This window comes from Histomonas meleagridis, assembly GCF_020186115.1.
Source record: "Histomonas meleagridis strain 2922-C6/04-10x chromosome Unknown contig_204, whole genome shotgun sequence".
Taxonomy (NCBI): domain Eukaryota; phylum Parabasalia; order Tritrichomonadida; family Dientamoebidae; genus Histomonas; species Histomonas meleagridis.
The window spans coordinates 219,513-244,484 of NW_027150808.1; the positions used below are offsets into that span (position 1 = coordinate 219,513).

The 24,972-nt window shown below is 25.2% G+C and overlaps 2 protein-coding genes across 2 annotated transcripts; one reads left to right on the forward strand and one right to left on the reverse strand.

Moving 5' to 3' along the window:
• Positions 1 to 1,308: 1,308 nt before the first annotated feature.
• Positions 1,309 to 2,079, reverse strand: GO595_003508 (Tc1-like transposase; the record flags this gene model as incomplete). Its single annotated transcript, XM_067916537.1, has 1 exon — positions 1,309 to 2,079. The coding sequence occupies one exon, from the start codon at positions 2,077 to 2,079 to the stop codon at positions 1,309 to 1,311; it is 771 nt and encodes a 256-aa protein (XP_067776365.1).
• Positions 2,080 to 24,086: 22,007 nt separating this feature from the next.
• On the forward strand, positions 24,087 to 24,881 carry GO595_003509 (uncharacterized protein; the record flags this gene model as incomplete). The annotated part of the gene is made up of 1 exon (XM_067916538.1): positions 24,087 to 24,881. The coding sequence occupies one exon, from the start codon at positions 24,087 to 24,089 to the stop codon at positions 24,879 to 24,881; it is 795 nt and encodes a 264-aa protein (XP_067776366.1).
• Between the last annotated feature and the right edge of the window lie 91 nt (positions 24,882 to 24,972).

The window sequence follows — 24,972 nt, forward strand, 5'->3', positions numbered from 1 at the left end:
AAGTTTGAGATGAAGTTGTACGTCCTAGGACAGACTAGGACATCTAGGACAAGAGGACATACTATAGATTTAAGCAAAAACATCGTAATTCTACAACCATCTAAAAACACGATATTTCGACAGATATCTTCTAAAAGCTTAATACTTCATTATCACATTAGAATATATGCTTATAAAAGTAAAACTTTCTCCGGCGACGCAGCGAGCTTGCTCGATGTGGCCGCCCCACACACCAAGCTTTAGCTCGTGCAGGACAAAAGAGCTTTAGCTCTGACGCCCTGCTGTGTGTGCATCATCATGAGATAGTAAAATCATATGTAACTAAATAAATATTATATATTTTGAGTGACGGAAAATATATCACAAAGTAAAAAAATTAATTTCATATCAAAATATTCATATAAATATTTTAGACATAGTGGATACATTTGCTGATGGTTTAAGTTTATTTTAACTCTCAGCTATATTGTTTTGTAATTTTATCTGATAAATCGTTGTAATGATATAAACTATTTGATTAATCAAATAGGCATTGAAAATAATTTTTATAACAATCTTGCAAAAAATCGAAAATTTCATATCTGCAAATTCATTAGATATTTAGGATTTATATTCACTCATTAATATAATATAAGATTGCATGAATAAAAATAATTCAGACAGCTTATTTTATGAAATATTTATGTTCTAAAAAAAGCGGTTATTTAGGGGCTAACAAGCAAATCGACCATTTACGCATTGAAAAAGTTGTCCGGTCAATGAACTATAGGCAAATAAAGGCTAACCCAAAAGGGTTGGGACAAGCTATATCAAGCTTGACAGAAAAGTATTCAATTTTGTCCCAACCGCGTGAACGCAGATTGAATACTTTTAAACATGTTAAGTGAAAAGTAGCTAAAATTTTGGATATTTTGTTTTTTATTAATTTTTTTCTGATCGAGTTCAAAGTATAAACTTATTTAGGTTGAACCAGATATGGTTTGAGCATACGTGCTTTTTTATACATTTTTTTAGGTAAAAAATTACAAATCATTACACTTTCATTAAAATTTTCGGATGTACATTGTTGTTCATTCGATTTTTTAAGCTGATTAAAAAAGAACTGAGAATGAGCCAAGAAAGTAGCTATTCCTTGTTTTTTATATCTAAATTGATTATATAATTGTTTCCATGATCAATGGATTTTTTATATAATGAAACGCGTTTGCGATAACCATTAAGACTTTTTCCCCTGAGAGAGATGCAAGTGCTAAGTCTTGCATCAAATGATTCAATCAGAAGATTGATCGTTTCTATGGAAATATTGTTTCAAGCTTCAGAAGCAGCTCGATAGAGATCGTCTGCTGTGTGAATTTCTTGATAATTGATTTTGGATTTAATGATCGACCAACATATCTCAATGACATTGAGATCCGGGGATGATGATGGCCAGTGAAGATCATCAGGTAACATTGTTACTCTCCCTTCTAAATACAGTTTTGTTGACTTTGCTGTGTGAGGTCTTGCTTCATCTTGTTGGAAAACAAAACATTTTGGACCAAATCTGTCATTTAACTTTTCAAAGATTTGGTTTTCTGCCAACATTTTTTGATAGAATTCTGCATTCAAATTTCCTTCAATTTTCATAAGATTTGATTTGAATTCCTTTGAAATGCATTCCCCGACCATGATTTTGAAGGGATATCCCTCTTTTTCATAATATTGTTCGTCACATTGGATACCAGGAAATACCCTAACTTTTCTCTTATATGGTTCTAATGCAATGATGCATTCATCTGAAGAGCACCAAGGCAATAAATAAGGTAAGGTTTTGGGTATTTCTTTGGCAAAACGAACTCGATATACTTTTTTATTTTCGGTGAGTTTTTCCTTGGGCTGTTGATATTTAGCTTTGAAGCCGATTGCTGCTGAAATCCTCTCAACAGTTGACTCCGACATTTTGAATTCATAATCACAACTTAAACTCGAAATTGTTCTATTCGTTATACTAGGGTCTTTCAAAATATTCATTGCAACAAAATGATATCTAAACTGTGAATGAGGGTCGACCCTGAATGAATGAGGTTCCCCAATCTTCATATTTAATAAAATTCGATAGACTCAAGATTTTGAAACATCCTTCTTTTTACTAATTTGACGCACTGTTAAACCTTTTCCTGCATCGAATGCAATTTTTTATTTTTTAGTTTGAGTGATTTTGAGCATAATAAAATGTAAAACTTAAATTAAATACTTTACGATACGATAAAAATCTTCTATCGTTTGTCCCAACCCTTTTGAATTGGACTATAAATCGTCTTATCGAAAAAATGCAAAATATTTTTTTGACTAATCAATTCTAACTAGAAAGTCAATAACTCTTTTATTAAAATTCGATTATTTTTAATATCAATAATATAATATGATGAAATATATAAAACACCTATCATCACATGCGTAAACCAATTTTATATGAAAATATATTTGTTTCATTTTGGATCGTCAAATCTTTAAATAAAAGTTATTGTCTAAGAAACATTCAAGAATTTCATCTACTGTTATGATTAATCTTTGCTATATATTTTTCAAAAATTAAAATAATGTCAACAACGAGACAATTTAATTATATTTGGTGCCAAACGACCGTTTAGAAAACAGGACCCTTTGTACGAAAGACCGTTAAATTTATACCTAAACGTGTGAATAGAAAACTATTTCAACAGTACGAACTATGTCGAGAATGATTTATTTGAAAATGAATAAATAAACATCTATATATGTATATATTTCCTTTTATGATTGATCATCATATCTTCATTCGTGAGTATACAATTTTGACATAGACACACAAAAGTTGAATGAACATTCAATTGAAACTTTCTCTTAATAAAAAGTTGGTCGTTTCTTGTCGTTTTCCCTTAAATCCATTCAAATGTCAAGTCCTCACTTGTGAGCAAGTAAATGAGATCTTTCCATGTCACCTAATGATTCATGTGTGTGCCTCGGCATCCAAAATAATTTCGATTAAAACTCACATGTCACATCGAAAAACAGCTGTTACACACATTTCTAATGAAAAATTATAGGTTTTTCGTTACAACCAAACCAGATTTATATTGGAAACGCATATACCAAATCGATGAAATATAATGTCCATTCTCAATTAATGATAACATTAATTCACATTGGCACTTTCATCCTCCTCATAAATTTCAGCAAACATGTTTTTATTTCAAATATAATTTTGATTCTCTCACTGAAAATAAAACAACGAACAAGCATGTACATAGCAAAAGCATTCATTACATCCCAAGTAACAAGAGAAAACACATAAAGAGCAAAATATTTTTACAAAAAATTCAAACAGCAAACAACATAAATCATTTACTGCAATTCGTTTCACTCAACAATTCTCTAAATAACAATAGAATAGGTTTTAAGCATTTTGTTTCTTCAAATTTAATAATTTCGTATTTTGATTCCAAAATAACTGCAATCTTTCATATCCTGCATAATATTTATCATTTTAGTGAAAGTTTTCAATGTAATTTATCAATGAATTGCAGCAATAATATTCTTAAAAATCTACCAAAGATATATAATGCCTTAATTACTTCTACGTATTCAAATATAACACTGTTCGTATTTATATTTTTTGTTTTTACTTTCTTTTCCAAAATTTATTTTAATCAGAAAATCATTCATCAAAAAAACGAAGTTATTCTGATTTTAATGATTATATTTTTTGTTAATACAAAGCAATCATATAACGAAGAGACAAAAACACTCACAATATCTGATTTCAATGATTATTCAAAAGATTATATGAATGTTACAGAACGTGTTATAATTATTGATGTTGGCGAGCTTGGAACAACACTTGACGAATGTCTCCCGCCAACACGCACATTCACATTCACACAAAGTGATACATTTACTAACATAAATACATTTGCTAATTCAAACACATTTACGAAATCAAAAAATAATTTTGATTCAAATACTTATGTTAATACATTTTCGATGAATTTTACTTTCGTTAACACTTATACTTTAACTTATTCTTTATCGTTTATAAAAACTTTATCAGATTATTATACATTCATAAAATCTTATTCATTTACTTTCATTGAATCTGAAACTAAATATATTTATGTCGATTTCATATATTATAATTATACAATTATATATTATCCAGAATATTTTACTTATTATTCGAATTTCTTTTATATTTCTTATATCGAAGATGTAATAATAAACACTGATGATAATAATAAATTAATTATCATTATAATTGTTATTGTAATTGTAATAATTATTGTATTTGTAATGATAATTATAATTTTTATGATTAAATATCAAAATAAGAAGTGGAAACAAAATGAAGAAGAAATGAATATTTCAGATGAAAATAATAATAAAATTAATGTTTAGATAATACATTTTCAGTTGGTATTAATAATTCAAATATTGAAGAAGATCCATTTGCAGACGATTTCAAAGAAGAAAAATTTATCAGTCAGATATAAGTAAACATATTTTAAGAACAAAATATTTTAATTTGTTTATTAATTTAATAAATACAAACTTTTGTGTTATTTAGCAAATTTTATGTTTCTTCTATTATATGATTATTATAGTAAATCTAATTTATCCAAATCATAAACACTAAAAGTAAATGATGAATTATATGGGGTGGTAAAAGTGCGTTCGTCAGCCTTTTTTTCAATGAATAAAAAAGTAAAAAAAAAATTTGTAAATTTATTATGCTATGTATTCACCTTGAGTTTCAATTGTAATCAAAAGTCTGTTCATCCATTCATTATATACGGCTCTGCAGGTGTTTTTAGAAATACTATACAGTAATGCCTCAACCTTTTGAAAAAGTTGAGCTTCATCTTCAAACTCCTCACCTTCGAGCATTTTTTTTTAATATCCTAACAGAAAAAAATCAGATGGTGCGAGATCTGGCGAAAACGGTTGAGGAAGCCTTTTAATGCCCAATTCATTCGATTTTTCATAAACCAAATGAGGTCGGGCGTTATCCATGTGCAAAAAATACCTTTTAGTTGAAATTCTTTTTGCCAAATCTCCAAGTACAACTTCAGGAAAAAAATTTCGATTAAATTTTTGACCTATTGAAAGCATTGTTATTGATTTGATACCAGTTATAGACCGTATAACGAATATCATTACTTTTTTGGAGGCAATAGTTATCCCTAAATTTTAAATTCATATCCTAATTTATATATAATAAAAGGGAATTTTTTTGATACACATATCAATAATATTTTTCGGAAATTTAAAAGAAAATAAACGACCGACACAATTATAATTGAAACTTATAATGCTTCAAATGACATCTCATTCATTAATGAATTATTTGGAACAGTTTGTATTGTATAAAACATCTTTTTGGAATTGAATTCTTCATATTTAACAATTAAATCATAATCAAAGTGTTCAAAAATCATTAATTATAATATATTTTTTTAAATGAAAATTTTAATAATTTTTTTTTAAATGGACTTCCAATTAACCACATCTAAACCAGTATATACGAGTATTGTTAATAAAATGTTTAAAATATTTTCATTTTCTGTATAATTTTGTAATTCTTTTTTGTAAGTATTGCTCACTCGTGGAGGAACGAATCTTGATGAATTCGTAACCGAAAATCGATTCAAAAAGTCATTCTTCCTTATTTGTCCAGAGCCTCCAATAATGAATAAATCGTTTCTAGAATTATCCGGTTTATAGAACAAATAAATTATAAAAAATTGCAAAGACAGATTTTGGAATTTTTGCTTTTGTCTATAGATATTGAAAATATTGTATAACTTAAAAACAGAACGAAAACTAAAAACCAATTATATGAATTAATATTAACCATTATTACTTCAATATATATTGAATTTGAACTTCTGTTTTTAATCCTAAAGCCCAAAATTTATTTTTGAAATTTTGGAGATTGCTCATAAAAAAAATGAGATAACAAAATTTAGTTACAATAATTTTATTGAATAGAATGTGTATATTTATTAATTTATATTTCTTTAAATTTAGTTTAGTGGAAAATGATAAATATTGATTTTCTGATTTGAAACGACCGTTTATTTTGTTGACAGCTTCTTTTCAGATCGATGAAACAAAAACGGGCCGTTGTTTGGATAAATACTGCATTCAAAATTCAATACGTTGTCTGTTAATTGTGTTGATGCGAACTTTTTGATAGTTTTTCTTTCAAAAGCTTTCCTTGACGACAAGCAAAATCACTTTCTTCCGATCATTTTTTTTCTGTGTTTCAACAATATAAACGAGGCAATTTTCTGACACTTTTTAATAAAAACATTACGTTTCAGCTTTGTAAACAGCTTCCGATTGCAGAAACAATAAAACATGTTTCAACGAAAATTATACAAATGAATTGACGGAAAGGCGGCGCGGTTGAATTTCTCTGTATCGTTTTTGACTGATTTATTAGCAAGTTTCCCAAGTTTTCTCGCAGATGTGTTCTCTCTTCTTGGTTTTACCCATGTATTTTTTTTGCTTATTACAAATCTCTCCAAAAAATTCAGGTTCAAAGATTTTTAGTGATCAATTATCTATTTCTCAAATTCTCAAACACTCCCCTTACCTTACTTTAGAATCCAAAGGGTTTAAATATTTAACATACTCAGCCTATAACAAAGAGAGTGTATCCATTAAAGTCACAAATTTTATTATGCAAACAGCGAATGAATCAAATACATTTAATTATATCACAGAAGAATATCAGCATCATTCCCATTTGTTAAAGCTACCTATATCATATGTTAAACATTATTTCAAATTCTTTTCTTTGTTTAATCATTTTCCATTAAAAGCTTATTTACCAGTTTCAATGAATAATGGCTTCATGAAGAAAATGTTTAAATTCAATGAAACTGCTCAAGTTCTAATGTATAACTTTTTTATTTTGGGACTTTTTTTATTTTATGAAATCAAATTTTTTAATTTATAAAATGAAAACAAATGAAAGAAAAAACAGAAAAATGTTTTTATTTTTGTTATATTTTTCACAAAATCTTATGAAATATTTCATAAAGATAATTCAACACTTTCAATCACAAATTCAAATGATTTTATTGATATTGATCAGTATCAAAATAACACAAAATTTATAACTATGAGTGAAAATATTTATTCAATTCCAAGTGATTCATTTTCAGGATGGCATTCAGTTGTTTCCGTTAATTTTGGTAATTCAGTATCAAATATTGGAGGTTCTGTGTTTTCGTCATGTTCTAATTTGGTTACGATTATAATTGGAGAAAAGTGTTACAGAAATTGGAGGTTCAGCATTTACATTGTGTTCATCAATCAAAAACATTACAATTCCAAATTCAGTTACAACAATTGGCGGTGGAGCGTTTTCATTCTGTTCTAATTTAAGGATATTAATCCTTGGATATGGAATCAGAGAAATTGGAGATTCAGCATTTGGGGATTGTAATAAACTTCGATGTATATATTATTATGGAGACAAAGAACCAGAAATTGGTGAAGGTGCATTTTATAATGTATCAACAAGTGTTATCACATATTCAACATATGTAGGAAATAAATTTGGACATTTAGATGTTGTTAGCGAATCCACAGAAAGAATATGCGAACCACTTGCAACACATTCATTTAGTCAATCAAATACATTTTCTAATTCGAATACATTTACTGGATCACTTCAAAGTGATATTTCATTATCATTATCATTTTCATATACATTAACAGTTACATTATCAATTACACATTCATTAACTATTTATGAAACACAAACGAAAACATTTTCATTATATATAAATAATTCGACATTTTCATATATTGAAACAGAATTTATTTATTACAATTACACGATTGTTATTTATTCGACTTATTATAATTATTATTCCAATTTCTTTACAATGTTTTACACTTCTAATGAAAATTCACCAAATGGAATTACGACAAATGCTTTGATTGGAATTATTTGCGGATCATTTGCATTTGTTTTGATCATTGTTGGAATTGTTATATTTTTAGTGAGAAGTAATAATAAGAAAGAAAAATCGAAATCAAAGTTACAATTTAAGGACACGACAACATCAAGTACAAAGCAAATCGAAGAAGTAAATAGTTTAGTTGAAGATATTGTGAAAGAAGATGAAGACAATTGGCTATGAATAAAATATGTAACAATGAAAATTTTTTAATTTAATTTTTATACAAAATTATTTTGTTGTTGTATAAAATAAAATGAAATCATATTAACGATATTATCATTTTGACTTTTTAATGTTTTTTTTTACATTGTTTTAATAAGAAATTTTGAATTTTGAAGATGTATAACTGTCTTTAGATATAACAAGGGAATATTGTTTGAACACCGATTAAATTTGAATTATGATTACATTTACATTAAATGTTAGCACTTTTTGAATGAAATTTGATGAATTTTACTTGGATTGATATATCATAAAATCAGAAAATATTTTCTAATTTGTAGATACATTAAAGGATTATGTGCATCAAGCTTTTTTTACAGAATAATAGACTTAAAATCTAAAATAAAAGAATAATTAATGTATTATAAAAGAATGAATTTTCATTATGACAAAAACGATATAAACAGACAAAAGACACATCAAATTAAAGCACAAATACAGCTCTATAACATACGTTCATCATGTTATTCAAAAGTGTCTTCATAATGTTTTAAAGTCGTTCCTTTGATTGTCATTCTAAAATGTGAATTCAAATATCTCTAAGTTGATGTGAAAAACTATAATTATACAACAGGGGTTCTAACGTTTAACCGTGAGATTTTGAACTTTTGAGAAAGCCGATGTATATTTGGTGAAGGCCTAGAAGTATATTACAAGCTGAAGCATGAGAATCTTTTATTTGTTCAGCATTCTGCTCATGACAAAGCGATTCAGAAACGATATAAAGCTTATTACACCCTATATCATTCAAAAAGAAATATTACAAATACAAAAAGACAAAAGCAAAGAAGGAATGACTTACCAATGTGATAGAGAAGTTTTAAATAATGAAATTATGACCAAAAAATTTAAAAGATTTAACAATAATTATTATAAAGTTTTGATCAGAAACTTATACTTAAATTCAAGGCTTAACAACAAATCTACAGTACTGACACATCATGATTTTAATAACAAACAAAATTTTCAAAGAACATATTTTTCAAGCATTTTGAAAGAAGACTTTGAAATCAAGATATTTGTTAATAACGGCATACTTGAGGAAGCTTTGAACAAATGTTATGAATATATATCTTCTATAAAACGTGAATTTTCACATTTTTTGATGATGCGAAACGACAACGAAGAAGGACCAAATATTTTCAATGTTTTACTTCATTTAACCTTCATTTTTTCAATGACATTTTCGGTTATATATATCAAATTTTATCAGAAAAACACAATTTTAGTTCAGAAAATATTGACGACCAAATATATATTGAAAGCAAAAGATCAGAAAAAAATTGAAAATATTTTCATTCTCATTTCTGTTATATTTTTCACAAAATCTTATGAAATATTTCATAAAGATAATTCAACACTTTCAATCACAAATTCAAATGATTTTATTGATATTGATCAGTATCAAAATAACACAAAATTTATAACTATGAGTGAAAATATTTATTCAATTCCAAGTGATTCATTTTCAGGATGGCATTCAGTTGTTTCCGTTAATTTTGGTAATTCAGTATCAAATATTGGAGGTTCTGTGTTTTCGTCATGTTCTAATTTGGTTACGATTATAATTGGAGAAAGTGTTACAGAAATTGGAGGTTCAGCATTTTCATTGTGTTCATCAATCAAAAACATTACAATTCCAAATTCAGTTACAACAATTGGCGGTGGAGCGTTTTCATTCTGTTCTAATTTAAGGATATTAATCCTTGGATATGGAATCAGAGAAATTGGAGATTCAGCATTTGGGGATTGTAATAAACTTCGATGTATATATTATTATGGAGACAAAGAACCAGAAATTGGTGAAGGTGCATTTTATAATGTATCAACAAGTGTTATCACATATTCAACATATGTAGGAAATAAATTTGGACATTTAGATGTTGTTAGCGAATCCACAGAAAGAATATGCGAACCACTTGCAACACATTCATTTAGTCAATCAAATACATTTTCTAATTCGAATACATATGCACAGTCAGATTCAAGATCATCCCCAGAATTATATTCATTTAGTCAATCAAATACATTTTCTAATTCGAATACATTTACTGGATCACTTCAAAGTGATATTTCATTATCATTATCATTTTCATATACATTAACAGTTACATTATCAATTACACATTCATTAACTATTTATGAAACACAAACGAAAACATTTTCATTATATATAAATAATTCGACATTTTCATATATTGAAACAGAATTTATTTATTACAATTACACGATTGTTATTTATTCGACTTATTATAATTATTATTCCAATTTCTTTACAATGTTTTACACTGATAATAATAATCAAAATAACGATAATAAAACAACAATTATCATCATTTCTGTTTGTGTAATCGTTATAGTAATAGTAATTATCATATTATTAATTATATTATTGACACATATTCGAAATAAAAAAGAAGAAATTTATGAAAATGATAAATCAGAACAAAATGAAAACGAAACGACAAATACATTTACTACGGGAATAAGTAACATAAATATTGAAGAAGATCCATTTGCTGAAGATTTTCAAGAAGAAAAATTTATTGAACAAATATAATTTTCAATATTATATATTTGTAAATTTTGTAATGATAATTATAAATATTATATGAATCTTATGAAATCAAATTTTTAGATGATACATAACATTAATGCATTGCATATGAATTTGATGTCATCAATAATTGATTAAACATTTTGAAATATAATTTTATAAAGAATGAAGAATTAAAATATGTAGTGACACGCACAAAAAGAAAATATCTTGTTTGTCTTCAAAACAAATTGATTCAATTATTTTGTGCTATAACATAAACTGGAGGTGTATCATGTAATATATTTCATAAATCGCATAAAGGAATATATTTAGAATTAAAATCGTCACCACTCCTAAAAGATATTAACACAATCATGAAAAACAAGTTTGAATAAAGGCACGCTTATGCTTTCATTAGTCATAACTCGTGTTTGTGCTACAGAAGCTTCACTAAAATATTCCGCTGCATTTGTACCAAATTCTATAAAAAATAATTACAATAAGGAATTGCTAGATCTCTACCATCTTTCCTTAAAACAACAAGTTTTCCATGTTCATTTTCATGGAAATATTGTAAAAAATTAAAACGATTTTGTATTGATTCTTTTCTTGTTTGTAGATGATAACATTCAAATAATATTGTACATGCTGCACCATCAATAAATTTAATTTTGCAACTTCTAAATCATAATCTTCTTTAGCATACTTAAGTATTTGTTTATCACAAGTATCAATTTTTTGTCCGGGATTTGTTAAATTATTAACAGAACCAATTAATATTAATTGATTTGTTGAATTCACAACAATATCATCAGGATATACAAAAGGCCAATTAGCATTCCAATCCATCCATTTTTTTTTTCATGATATTCTGGATTACCTGTGATTTGATAAGAATCATATACAGATGTTAATAAGCTTGTCTTATTATAAACATAATCAAGATTTAATCTTATCGAACCAAAATCCATAATATGATCAAATCCTAAACCGATAATTAATAGTTCTCGACAAATAAAATCAAATTCTTTAATTTGTCATTCGGTATATAACTTTTAAATTTCCAAAAGGATTTTCAAAAAAAAAAAAAAAATTCATTTTTTCATTCGTATTTATAAGAAATATTTTTTCTGAGATAAAAAATAAAATATCTTCTCTTTGTGCTTCAAAATAGTTTCATTGGATAAACGTGATAACAAACAAATTAATGATGGACCAAAATCAAATTCATTAATCTTTTCTACAAATATTGGTATAAATTTATCTACATATTTCAATACATTTAAAGTAAATTTTTTGAAATTCTTGATAAGCTGCAGTACGATTCTTATCCCAAGAATCATGAAATCGAATATTTATGTTTGGATTATTTTATACTTTCTCTGTATATGGTACACCTATACCTTTTTCTTGTGTAGTCTTTCGATAGCGCTTTGCCATTGTTACATGATTACCTTTTAAGAAAAGCATCATTAAATTTCGTGCATGAATTTTCATGCCCTTTCGCATGCCTGAACATCGAACAGAAATATGACCAGCGTCATCATTTGATAAAAACACATGACTAATTCAATCCAATTGAACACATGATCAGATCAGATAATAAAAAATAAATTTTATTTTTCATCTAAATAATTATTAATAATTTTATTTCAGCATTTTTGTTGAGTTGTATAAGAATGTATTATGATATTTTCTTATAACTTTCATCTTTTTTCTCTAACTTCTCAAGAATCATATTACCTTTTAGAAAAAATGTTTGATCAAGGAATGATTGATGAAACAGAATTAACCAAAAAAAGTTGTTTATATTTCGCACAACATATGAAAAAAAATGAAATCAACTTATTAACTATTGGTTGGAACAATAAAGATGATATTAAATCTAATCAGTTTAATGAATCTTTTCTAAAAAATTATGAAGAACTTTCAAAAAACAATTGGACACTTCATAAGCAATTAATCAAAGAAGGAGTTAATCCGAATGAAATTGCGAAAATAATTCGAAATGATGAAATAGAAAAACTTCAAGAAATATCATCACAAAATGATTTTAATTTTAATCAAACAATTGAACCATCACTTTATGAAAGATGTTCATTTATTAATAAAAACATTGTTTCATTACTTGATTATGCAGCATTTTTTGGATCAGTTAAATGTTTTAAATATTTACTTATGAATGGCGCAAAAGTAAATAACACAGGTAAATATGCGATTGCTAGTGGAAATATAGAAATCATTCATTTATGTGAACAACATCATTCATCATTTTATGATTCATATGAAGCAGCTATTGAATTTCATCGATATGATATCTTTAAATATCTTTACGAAAATAAAATTGTTAAAACTAAGTATTTAAATTTTTTATATAAACAATGTATTGTAAATAATTCATATGAAATTTTTTCATATTTGCTTGATAAAGAAGGATTGAAATTAGAAGCTTTCATATATGAATTGTCATCAACTGGAAATTTATATATAATAAAATGTTTTTTTGAAGAATATCAATTACCAAATGATATATTTGTTTCTTGTGCAAGCTCATGAAATATTGAACTTATTAAATATTTTCTTCTTAGAAAAATTGATGTTAATGTATGTAATGTCTCTTTGAAAAATTAGGAAATTGTTTATGTTTCATTATGTTTCATATGAGTATTTGGTGAATATTTTAGTTTTTTGACACAGCTTTGTTTCTAGCATCTGAAAATAAACATTTAGATATCATTAAATTACTTGTTGAACAAAAAGGAATTGATATTAATGCAAAAAATATTTATTTGTTTTATTTAAAATATTTTTTATTAATTTTTTATTTCAAAACAATATTTGGAAATGACTTAAATTATTTAGAACAGCACTTATATCTGCATCTAGAAATGGTCATATAGAAATAGTTAAATTGCTTCTTGAACAAAAAGGAATTAAAATTAATGCTAAAGATATTTATTTGTTTTATTTAAATTTTATTTTAATAATTTTATATTTCAAAATAATATTTGGAAATTATTTAAATTATTTGAAACAGCACTTATTTTAGCATCTTGGAATGGTCATACAGAAATAGTTAAATTACTTCTTAAACAAAAAGGAATTAAAATTAATGCTAAAGATATTTATTTGTTTTATTTAAAATATTTTTTAATAATTTTATGATATTTCAAAATAATATTTGGAAATTATTTAAATTATCTAATACAGCACTTATTTTAGCATCTTGGAATGGTCATACAGAAATAGTCAAACTACTTCTTGAACAAGAAGGAATTAAAATTAATGTTAAAAATAAAATTTATTTTAATAATTTGATATTTTAAAATAAATCATGGAAATTACTTAAATTATTTGATACAGCACTCACAGAAGCATCTAGATATGGTAACATAGCAATTGTTAAATTATTTCTTGAACAAAAAGGAATTAAAATTAATGTTAAAAACAAAATTTATTTTAATAATTTGATATTTCAAAATAATATTTGGAAATTATTTAACATATTTAATTCAGCACTTATGTGGGCGTCTTGGAATGGTCATACAGAAATAGTTAAATTACTTCTTGAACAAAAAGGAATTAAAATTAATGTTAAAGATAAAACTTATTTTAATAATTTGAGATTTTTAAATAATACATAGAAATTACTTAAATTATTTGAAACAGTACTTATGAAAGCATCTAAAAATGGTAACATAGAAATTGTTAAATTATTTCTTGAACAAGAAGGAATTGATATTAATGATAAAGATATTTATTTGTTTTGTTTAATTTTTATTTTTAAAATTTTATATTTCAAAGTAATATTTGGATATTATTTCAATGATATAATACTGCACTTATATTTGCATCTAAACATGGTCATACAGAAATAGTTAAATTACTTCTTGAACAAGAAGGAATTGATATTAATGATAAAGATATTTATTTGTTTTATTTAATATTTATTTTAATAATTTAAAATTTCAAAATAATATTTGGAAATTATTTAAATTATTTAGAACAGCACTTTTTTGGGCATCTTTATATGGTCATACAGAAATAATTAAATTACTTCAGAATTAATTTGATCTTAATAAATGAAAAACATTAGTATATTTTCTCTCAAAGCACAATAATTGGCTTTGAGAGCAATACTTTGACTCAATGGTGGTTGCCTATGAAACAACAAAATTTATAACTTTAAAAAAATATTTATGTCATTGATTATATATGTTTATTTTGTGACCATTTTATTTTTCTGTGTTGGGATTTTTTATGAAGTAATAGTTTAAACGGTTTCTCGAATCATTTCTTCATAAAGAATCTGAATAAAAACATATTACCAATGTTCGGAGGCATGCCTCAAAATGATAATTACATTGTAGATGCTGCTCTTTGATAATTTTATCAAAATCTTTTGACATGATTAGAAACTACTCAATATCATTGGATTATTTTGACTTTGAACCAGGCTTGGGCAATGTTGAAAATTAAATTGGCCAATTTTATTTAAATAACCGCATTGAAAATTGACCATTTTTAATTGAAATTTGCCAACATTGCCTGCTTTGAACAGACTTACTTAATTTTTTTCGTTTGCTTAAACTATATTTTTTAAAATCATTTTTTTTTTACTTTGTTTAATTGTAGTTCAGGATTTTAATTCTCTTTTTGAGAATTGATGATTCACTGTCTTTTGTTATATTATATCGTTTACTCTGCATTATTCAGATTTTGGGGTATCCCATCAAACCTTTACAAAAGTGACATTCGGGGCTAAGTCCTAATGCTCAGCAAGATAATTGAATTATCGAACTCAACAAAAAGATATTCAAAAAAAAAATGTTCATTCAAATAGCTATCAAAACATTAAAAAGTTCCTCGACCAACTGAGCTCATTAATATTGATCAATATTAAAAGATATCTTTTATAATTTATTGATTCATTTTGTTTAGAATTAAGCTATAAAACATTTCTTTTTGTGATTCGATACATTATTGTCTTTGTTGTTCATATCTTTGTTATCCTTATTGATGATGAAAGGGCGTTTAAAGACGTTATGCAATTTCACATACACAAACACATCAGTTCTGGCCCTTTGATATCATTATAAAATTATAAAGATATCATGACTCCAATCAAAACCTATTCGAAAAATTTTTTAAGATTTATTCAGAAGGGAACAAGCGAAAGCGTTTTGAACTCCACAACTTTAATATTACACCAAACTCAAAATATAAGCATTATGTAGTGGCACAAATTTCATATTAAGGTTTGGTTAAAATCGCTCTTACCAATTTTCTGGAATGCAATTTTTCAGTAAATCAGCTGTTTTGCAAGTTGATTTTCAAATTTTCAATTTTTATTTGAATGAATTATAGTTATTAATAAATGAAATATGTATAATAAATATAAGCTTATAAAATTGTGTTTAATTATATTTGGTCCGATGTTATATCATATTTGTATAATGATATAAATTTATATCTAGATTAAAAAAAAATATTTTCACGGTAACAAAAAATCAATGATGCCGAAAAAAATTCAATTTATTATTAATTTTCTTTTAAACAGAAAATAATAAACATTTTATATCACCAGTTTGAATTTTAAGATATTTTTATTTTTCAATATGTCAAATAATTTGACTCAAATTCAAAATTTTTTCGTTTTATCATAATTATAATTAAGTTTTCAAGAATTTCGTCTAAATCAAAAATTACATTAAAATGAATGTAGACTAACATATATAAGAATGGAAGGATTTAAATATATATTTTAAGAATCTTCAATTTTTCGAGATCATTCAATTCTTGATAAATTCATAAAATTCATAAAATAAAAACAAAAACAAAATGTTATATAATTTTGAGAGATAAAAAGATAATAAATTCCATGTTATATTTCAAATCACATGTCATACAAAAACTCGTTTTTCTCAAAACTGGAAGCCAGAAATTTCTTAAAAATCTGTATACTACTAAAACAGATCGTATAGATTTACATATCACGGAATAAAAAAAATTTGTAGAAGGAACTCTGAGGTGCTTCATTTAATGAAACTGTAATCATAAAAAATTGCCATTAAAAAGCTTTATGATCGATTAAATACATTTTAATCATTCTACATTTAAAAAGAAAATCAAAACCATATGGCATATGGAAATGATCCAATAGAAAAATACTTTATTGATCATTATGAAGAACTTTCAAAGAATGATTGGGAACTTCATAAGAAATTACTAAAAGAAGGAGTTAATCCAAATGAAATTGCGAAAATAATTCGAAATGATGATATAGAAAAACTTCAAGAAATATCATCACAAACAAATTTCTATTTTAATCAAACAATTAAACCATCAATTTATGAAAGATGTTCATTTATTAATCAAGAAAATAATACATTAAATGATTATGCAGCATTTTTTTCTTCTGTTAAATGTTTTAAATATTTACTTATGAATGGTGCAAATATAAGTGAAAAAGATAAATATGCAATTGCAAGTGGAAACATTGAGATCATTCATTTATGTGAACAAAATGGTTCATCATTTGAATATGCATATGAAGCAGCAATTGAATTTCATCGAAATGATATCTTTCATTATCTTTATGAAAGTAAAATTGATGAAATTAATAATTTAGAAGAAATAGGAAAACTTTGTATTTTACATTAAAATTATGAAATATTTTCATTTTTACTTAAAGAAGGAATGAAAATCAATGATGATATAATGAAGAAGTAATTATTGGAGGAATCCAAAATTTATTAACATTTTTAGTGAATGTTTAGTCGATAAAAAACAATGAATCTAAATATTTTGCACATTGCAAAACAGAAGAAGAAAACAAAAAGCATATTTTAAGACCATTCAATTTTTTTTAAAATAATTTCGAAGAATTTTCAAAGAATACTAAAAAATTGCCTTGGATTATAAGCATATTGATTATGACTAAATGGGATACTTAATTTACCAAACATTGGTGATATTTCTATTGTTTAGTTTTTGTGTGTGATTATTCTTAAATTAATTGAATCTGGTTGAATGATTTTCTCAATTATTTTAAAATATTTTCTGAATATTTTGGATAACACAGAAAGATGTTATTTTTATCTTTATCTTTCGTATTATCGACAATGCTTTTATTTTCATAATTTATATTAATCGATTTACAACCATCACATCTAATTGTAATGTAATATTTTCCGATGAAAAATTCTTGAATAATTTCTCTTGGAATTTGGTAAGTCAATGATTTTATATTTAGAAGTGATGTTTTGATATTGATCAATTTCATTAAAATCATTTAAATTTGTTATTATTAATTTTAAGTTATTATCATAAAATATTTGAAAATAATTTGTGAAAAATATAACAAAAATGAGAACATAAAAATGTTTTTTCCTTTCTTTTGTTTTCAATTCGTAGTTGGTCAGAAAATAGCGAACTCCAGAAAATCAATATACAGTTAATATGCAAACATCGTTATGTTTTTTATGCGCTACAAAAAATTTGGAAAACGATAGGTACACGAGCCATTTTCATGTACACTAATTCCGAGCTATAGTTTTACAAAACATTTGCTCGGGACGGTAAATTTTTAAAATCTTCACTTTTTCACTAGTTTGTCGGACAATTAGAGGAAAAATGTTTATATATAAATCAATAAAAATATATACTTTTAATTGGTGATAATAATAAGCCCACTTTTATTATTTTATTTCATTTATAAAGCAAGATATTTTCATTTTAGCTTGAACAATTCAACTTTTTGATTATTTATACAAATTTGAATTGATATATCCGTTATTAATATTTTCCACATGAGACCAAAGGAACATTGCGACTGGGAAACACTTCTATCAATAAATCAAGCAATTTTTGGTTTGAATGAAGAAAATTTCTCGAGATCTTTAGGTTTAATAATCAACAAATTTGATGAAATCCATCCTTTATCTTATGATTTAATTATTATTCAAATGATATATTATTCCTTTGTAATTAGAAACAATAATATAGATTTATTTTTTAATATTATAAAAGAAATAAGAACATTTGAAGAGATTAATAAAATCAAATCCAATATATTTGATGTATTTGGTCGATTTCTTATCAATAAGTATACACATGAATCATGTTATTTACTTGAAGCTATGATTGAACATAATTTTCTTGAACCAAGCATTGTAAAAAACAAACTGAGTGCTTATTTTGTACATTATATGTCTAAAGATAAATTATCAACCTATTTAAGGGAACATGATTTTGTAAATTATGAAGAACTTTCAAAAAATGATTGGGAACTTCATAAGCAATTAATTGAAGAAGGAGTTAATCAGAATGAAATTGCCAAAATAATCCGAAAAGATGAAATCCTAAAACTTCAAGAGATATCATCACAATCAAATTTTGATTTTAACCAAGAAATTAAACCATCACTTTATGAAAGTTGCTCATTTGTTAATAAATATAATGTTAGATTAATTGATTATGCAGCATTTTTTGGATCTGTTAAATGTTTTAAATATTTGCTTATGAGTGGTGCAAAAGTAAATAATACAGGTAAATATGCAGTTGCAGGTGGAAATGAAGAAATCATTCATTTATGTGAACAAAATCATTCATCATTTAAAGATGCATGCGAAGCAGCAATTATGTTTCATCGAAACGATATCTTTAAATATCTTTATGAAAATAAAATTGAAGATATTAATAATTTAGAAGAAATAGGAGAAAAATGTGTTTCATATTTTAATTATGAAATTTTTACATATTTAGAAAAAGGAGGACTGAAAATTAATGAAAATATCATTAACGAAGCAGCAAAAATTGGAAATATTTTTATTGTAAAATATTTCCTTAAAAATAATCAACTTCCAGAAAATATTTTAGTTTTTGCTTCATCTCCAGGAAATATTGAACTTGTTACATACATTTTAAAGCAAAAAGGAATTGATATTGATGCTAAAGATATTTATTTGTTTTATTTAAAATATTTTTTATTAATTTTTTATTTCAAAATAATTTTTGGAAATTATTTAAATTATTTAGAACAGCACTTATATCTGCATCTAGAAATGGTCATATAGAAATAGTTAAATTACTTCTTGAACAAAAAGGAATTGATATTAATGCTAAAAATAAAATTTATTTTAATAATTTGATATTTCAAAATAATTTTTGGAAATTATTTAAATTATTTAGAACAGCACTTATATCTGCATCTAGAAATGGTCATATAGAAATAGTTAAATTACTTCTTGAACAAAAAGGAATTGATATTAATGCTAAAAATAAAATTTATTTTAATAATTTGATATTTCAAAATAATATTTGAAAATTATTTAAATTATTTAGAACAGCACTTATATCTGCATCTGAAAATGGTCATACAGAAATAGTTAAATTACTTCTTGAACAAAAAGGAATTGATATTAATGCTAAAAATATTTATTTGTTTTAATTTGGATTGCTTTCAATTATTTGATATTTCAAAATAATATTTGGAAATTATTTAAATTATTTAAAACGGCACTTATATCTGCATCTGAAAATGGTCGTACGGAAATAGTTAAATTACTTCTTAAACAAGAAGGAATTGATATTAATGCTAAAGATATTTATTTGTTTTATTTAAAATATTTTTTAATAATTTTATATTTCAAAATAATATATGGAAATTATTTAAATTATTTTATACAGCACTTTTTTGGGCATCTTTATATGGTCATACAGAAACAGTCAAATTACTTCTTGAACAAGAAGGAATTGATATTAATGCTAAAGATATTTATTTGTTTTATTTGAAATTTATTTTAATAATTTTATATATCAAAATGATATTTGGAAATTATTTAAATTATTTAGAACAGCACTTATGAAAGCATCTTCAAAAGGTCATTCAGAAATAGTTAAATTACTTCTTGAACAAGAAGGAATTGATATTAATGATAAAAACATTTTATAAAATATTGAATCCATTCATTTGCTATTAATTATTCATAAAAGTTAACATTAATTATATAATGATTTTTATATTTTAACAGGCTTTGCTGATGCAATGTGTCTCCCAATGATGACATGAAATTTCATGTGTTGCATTTATAATTCATCTTTTTTTTAATTTTCTTTTATTTCTCATCATCATGATAAAAGAAGTAAATAAATTTATGGAGAAGTTGCACTGAACGAAGTGTACATCGTGCTATCTTAACATTTTATTATTTTTTCCTATATGAAAAGTGATATTATTTTCAAATATATTTTGAGGAATCGTATTTCCAGGGCATAACGGTCGTTTCCATTGAATTATTGTATAGTTTATGCTTTCAAATTCTTTAATTTTTTTTCGATAAGTGACTTTTTACGCCAAATGAAATTAAATTAATAAAATTGAATACAATAAGTGCCGTTTTGCATTGATCAAAATTGAATGAAAAAATTGAATTTCAGAAATGTTATCTTGCTCGAATTTGTATCTATCTAAAATTGAGAGAATTTTATTATTGTCCCAATCATAAACATGTGAACTTTTTCGTGTTATCAAAATTCAATATTAATATATGAATGCAGCAAAAAATTGTCTATGAATACAGATGAAATAGAATATAATGAAAATAATGTTGAATATTAATTCGTATCATTAAAAATATGTATGAATCGTATAATAAGTATTTTTGGATTTATTATATATTATTTATGAAATACATTACATATGTGATATCACATGATTATAAAATGTATTACATATGAAAAAAAAATCAAGATTAACAATTACGTTGTCAAATAAATAGTAATTCCTATAAAAAATGAATATGAAATAGTTATTCATCAAATAAATGTATATATATTAATAAATTGAAAGATTAACTATATGTAATTATAATATATAATATTATCACTTTGGTTTTCGTTAACTTATATAGCAAATAAAAAATTCATATAATTATCACATTAGCAAATATCAACATCTACATTTCTGATTTTATTTTAATTCTTTATATAGTTGTGTGAACGACACCAAACTACTATTTATTATCGTGTGAACAATATCAAAAAATAAATAAATGATGGTGTAAATTATATTTTTTTATCAGTGAATAAAATAAAGTAAATGAATTTTTGATTAGCTCTTGATATGATATATGCTAATATCAGTATCATAATGATGTATTAATACTATTATATATATTAATACTATTATATATATTAATACTATTATATATATTAATACTATTATATATATTAATACTATTATATATATTAATACTATTATATATATTAATACTATTATATATATTATAACTATTATATATATTATTACTATTATATATATTATAACTATTATATATATTATTACTATTATATATATTAATACTATTATATATATTAATACTATTATATATATTATAACTATTATATATATTATTACTATTATATATATTATTACTATTATATATATTATTACTATTATATATATTATTACTATTATATATATTATTACTATTATATTATATAGTATAAATACTACGGAGTAGTGTACGTAAACTACATTAAAAATTGTATTATGTTCTATTATATAAAAAATCAAATTTCAATATCTACATTTTAGATGATAAATCTTATTTATATTCCTCATTTAATTTGAGGGTGAAAAATATTAATATATATATTTAAAAATTAGAATGTTATTTTATAATAATATTAAAAAATGTTTATTAACTTTTTACATATCTTGAAAGGAAATAACATCACATTTGAATGATTTCGTAATTTTAAAGATATTGAAGAAAAATGATCAAAAAATACGTTATTTTTGGCCCAACGTACAAAAAAGGGTGATCTTTCTGTGCATCAGGGTAATATTCTCATTCATGGATGATAATACCATTGTCCAAATACCAAAAAACGCACCGCGTCACGAAGAGTTTTGATTTTATCAACATTACTATATTCTTCTGCAATGATCGGTGGAATATCATAATCAATTTGTTGGATCTTGTTTTTTGTTTATAGTTGAACATATATAATACATTGTTGTATTGATTTAATAAATGTTGTAAAGTGTTTTATCCTTTCTGTTATAGTTAATGGTAAAAATGCCATAAGTGAAACATATCCTATCTCTAAATCTTGAAAAGTAATAGCGCGATTACGATCCATTGTAATTTAAAATTATCTGTATATGATATATAACATTCAAATGATTGTTTTGTGATGTCAATTTTGGCAGGGATAATATTATTGGCCAATGGATTTTCCAGTTTTCGGCGGGCTTTTACCACGACAGGGACCGTTAATGACGACCGTTATGCCTTCCTCTTTAAAAAGTCGATCTTTTTTTAAAACGATAACAATTTGGCCAAACATTTTATTCAATTCAAAATGTCCACTTTTTGGTCAAACTTATCTTCTGATCAGCCGAGCACTATTCGCTCACATGCAGATCTATTACTTTTTATTAGGTTGAGCTCCACAAGGGCACCTTCAGGAACTGTTGGTCCTTCTGTGTAAGATAAAATCGGAAGTATTCTTCTTTATAAGTTCATTACCATACAATTGTATCAATCAATAGCTTTAATTTCATCAAAACTAAATGCTACATATTTGCAAGTTGTTTTTATATCATCTTAGAACTTTCCCTCAAAATGATCATTTTGGATTTATCTTTTTCTAAACTCAACCCTTAAGTATTTCCACTGATCTCATAAACTTTATGACTTTTTGGGTTAGTCATTTTCATGACAATTCATCATTATATTTTTATAAATATTTTCATTCCTTTGCGTGATTGACTAATCATTTGGACATGTTTTATTTTTCTTTTGTTCTCAACATATGCTTCTAAATGCGCTTTTGGTTATTGCATGATATTCTATGGATTTAAGATTTCAAATCAAAATTTTTAACTTGATACAGATTTCTACTCCATCAATTTCATCATTTTTAAACATCTCTTTTAGAATGTATTCCATTTATTCTTTTGGATACTTTTTTTATTGAATTCTAAAAATTACGTTTCATGTGTCTATATATTTATTGACAATATTTCACATTGAACATTATTATCAAATCATTATTCACCAATAAGTTTTTTTGTCTTCACAATTTGAAATGCTAATATCGTATTTTCAAATAATTTAATAATTATTTATTGAACTCATAAACTTTCTTTCACCAAAAATTTTAAGCATAAAACTAATGTTAACTTGTTGATGTTATTTATTTCTGAGATTTAGAAAATAAATCGAAATATTTGAAGAATATAATTAAAAAATTTCAAAGTGTCACTTTTCTTGTTTTGACGTTTTTGTGGGTTTAAACCGAAAAGTGACAAACAAATGACCGAAGGAGAAAGCGAAATCGCGCCAAATTCAATTTGGGTGGGAAATCTTCCTTATGGCGCAAAAGAAGAGGAACTCAAAAAGATATTTTCAAAATATGGACCGATAGATCGTGTCGAAATACCTGATGGAAAAAATGGAAAAAGACTGTATGGTTTTGTGCACTTCGAAAACAAGGAAAGCGCTGAACAAGCAATCAAAGAAGGAAATGAAACAGAATTCGGCGAAGTTAAGCTTTCAGTCCGCCATGCAAATAATCCGCCAAGCAATATTGCCGCAGTCAGAAAAAAAAGAGAACAAAATAAGCTCAACCCACCACGTGAACACATGCCTCCAGGTCCTTATAGATCTAGACCAGATTTTGATGATCGTGGACCACCTCGAAGATTTAACGACTACATGGATCCGCCTGGTCCTAATAGGGGGAGAGATTACTACGGTCCTGACCGAGGAAGATATAAGGATCCATATGATTATCCTCCTCGCGGCTATTTCCCACCAGAACCAAGAAGAATCCCACCATATGATGATTACCCGCATCCACCTTATCAACCAAGAGGTTATTATCCACCTCCACTTCCACCTCCATATCCAATGCCATCATCTCTATATCCAAGGGATTTTCCTCCACAGCCAAGACAAGGGCCAGTACGCGATTCTAGAAATCAGTATCGCCAACCAAGAGGTAATGAATTCCCACCAGATAATATTCAAAAAAATGAAGAATTGAATGAATCGAAAAATGAAAAATCAAAATACTCTCCAGTAGGATCACCAGCAAATAGGCAGTAAAATCGAGTAAATGCAATAATAAGAATTTTTTTATCAATAATTAATTATTATTTTAATACTTCGAAAAGGAAAACAATATTTTTTTGGCATT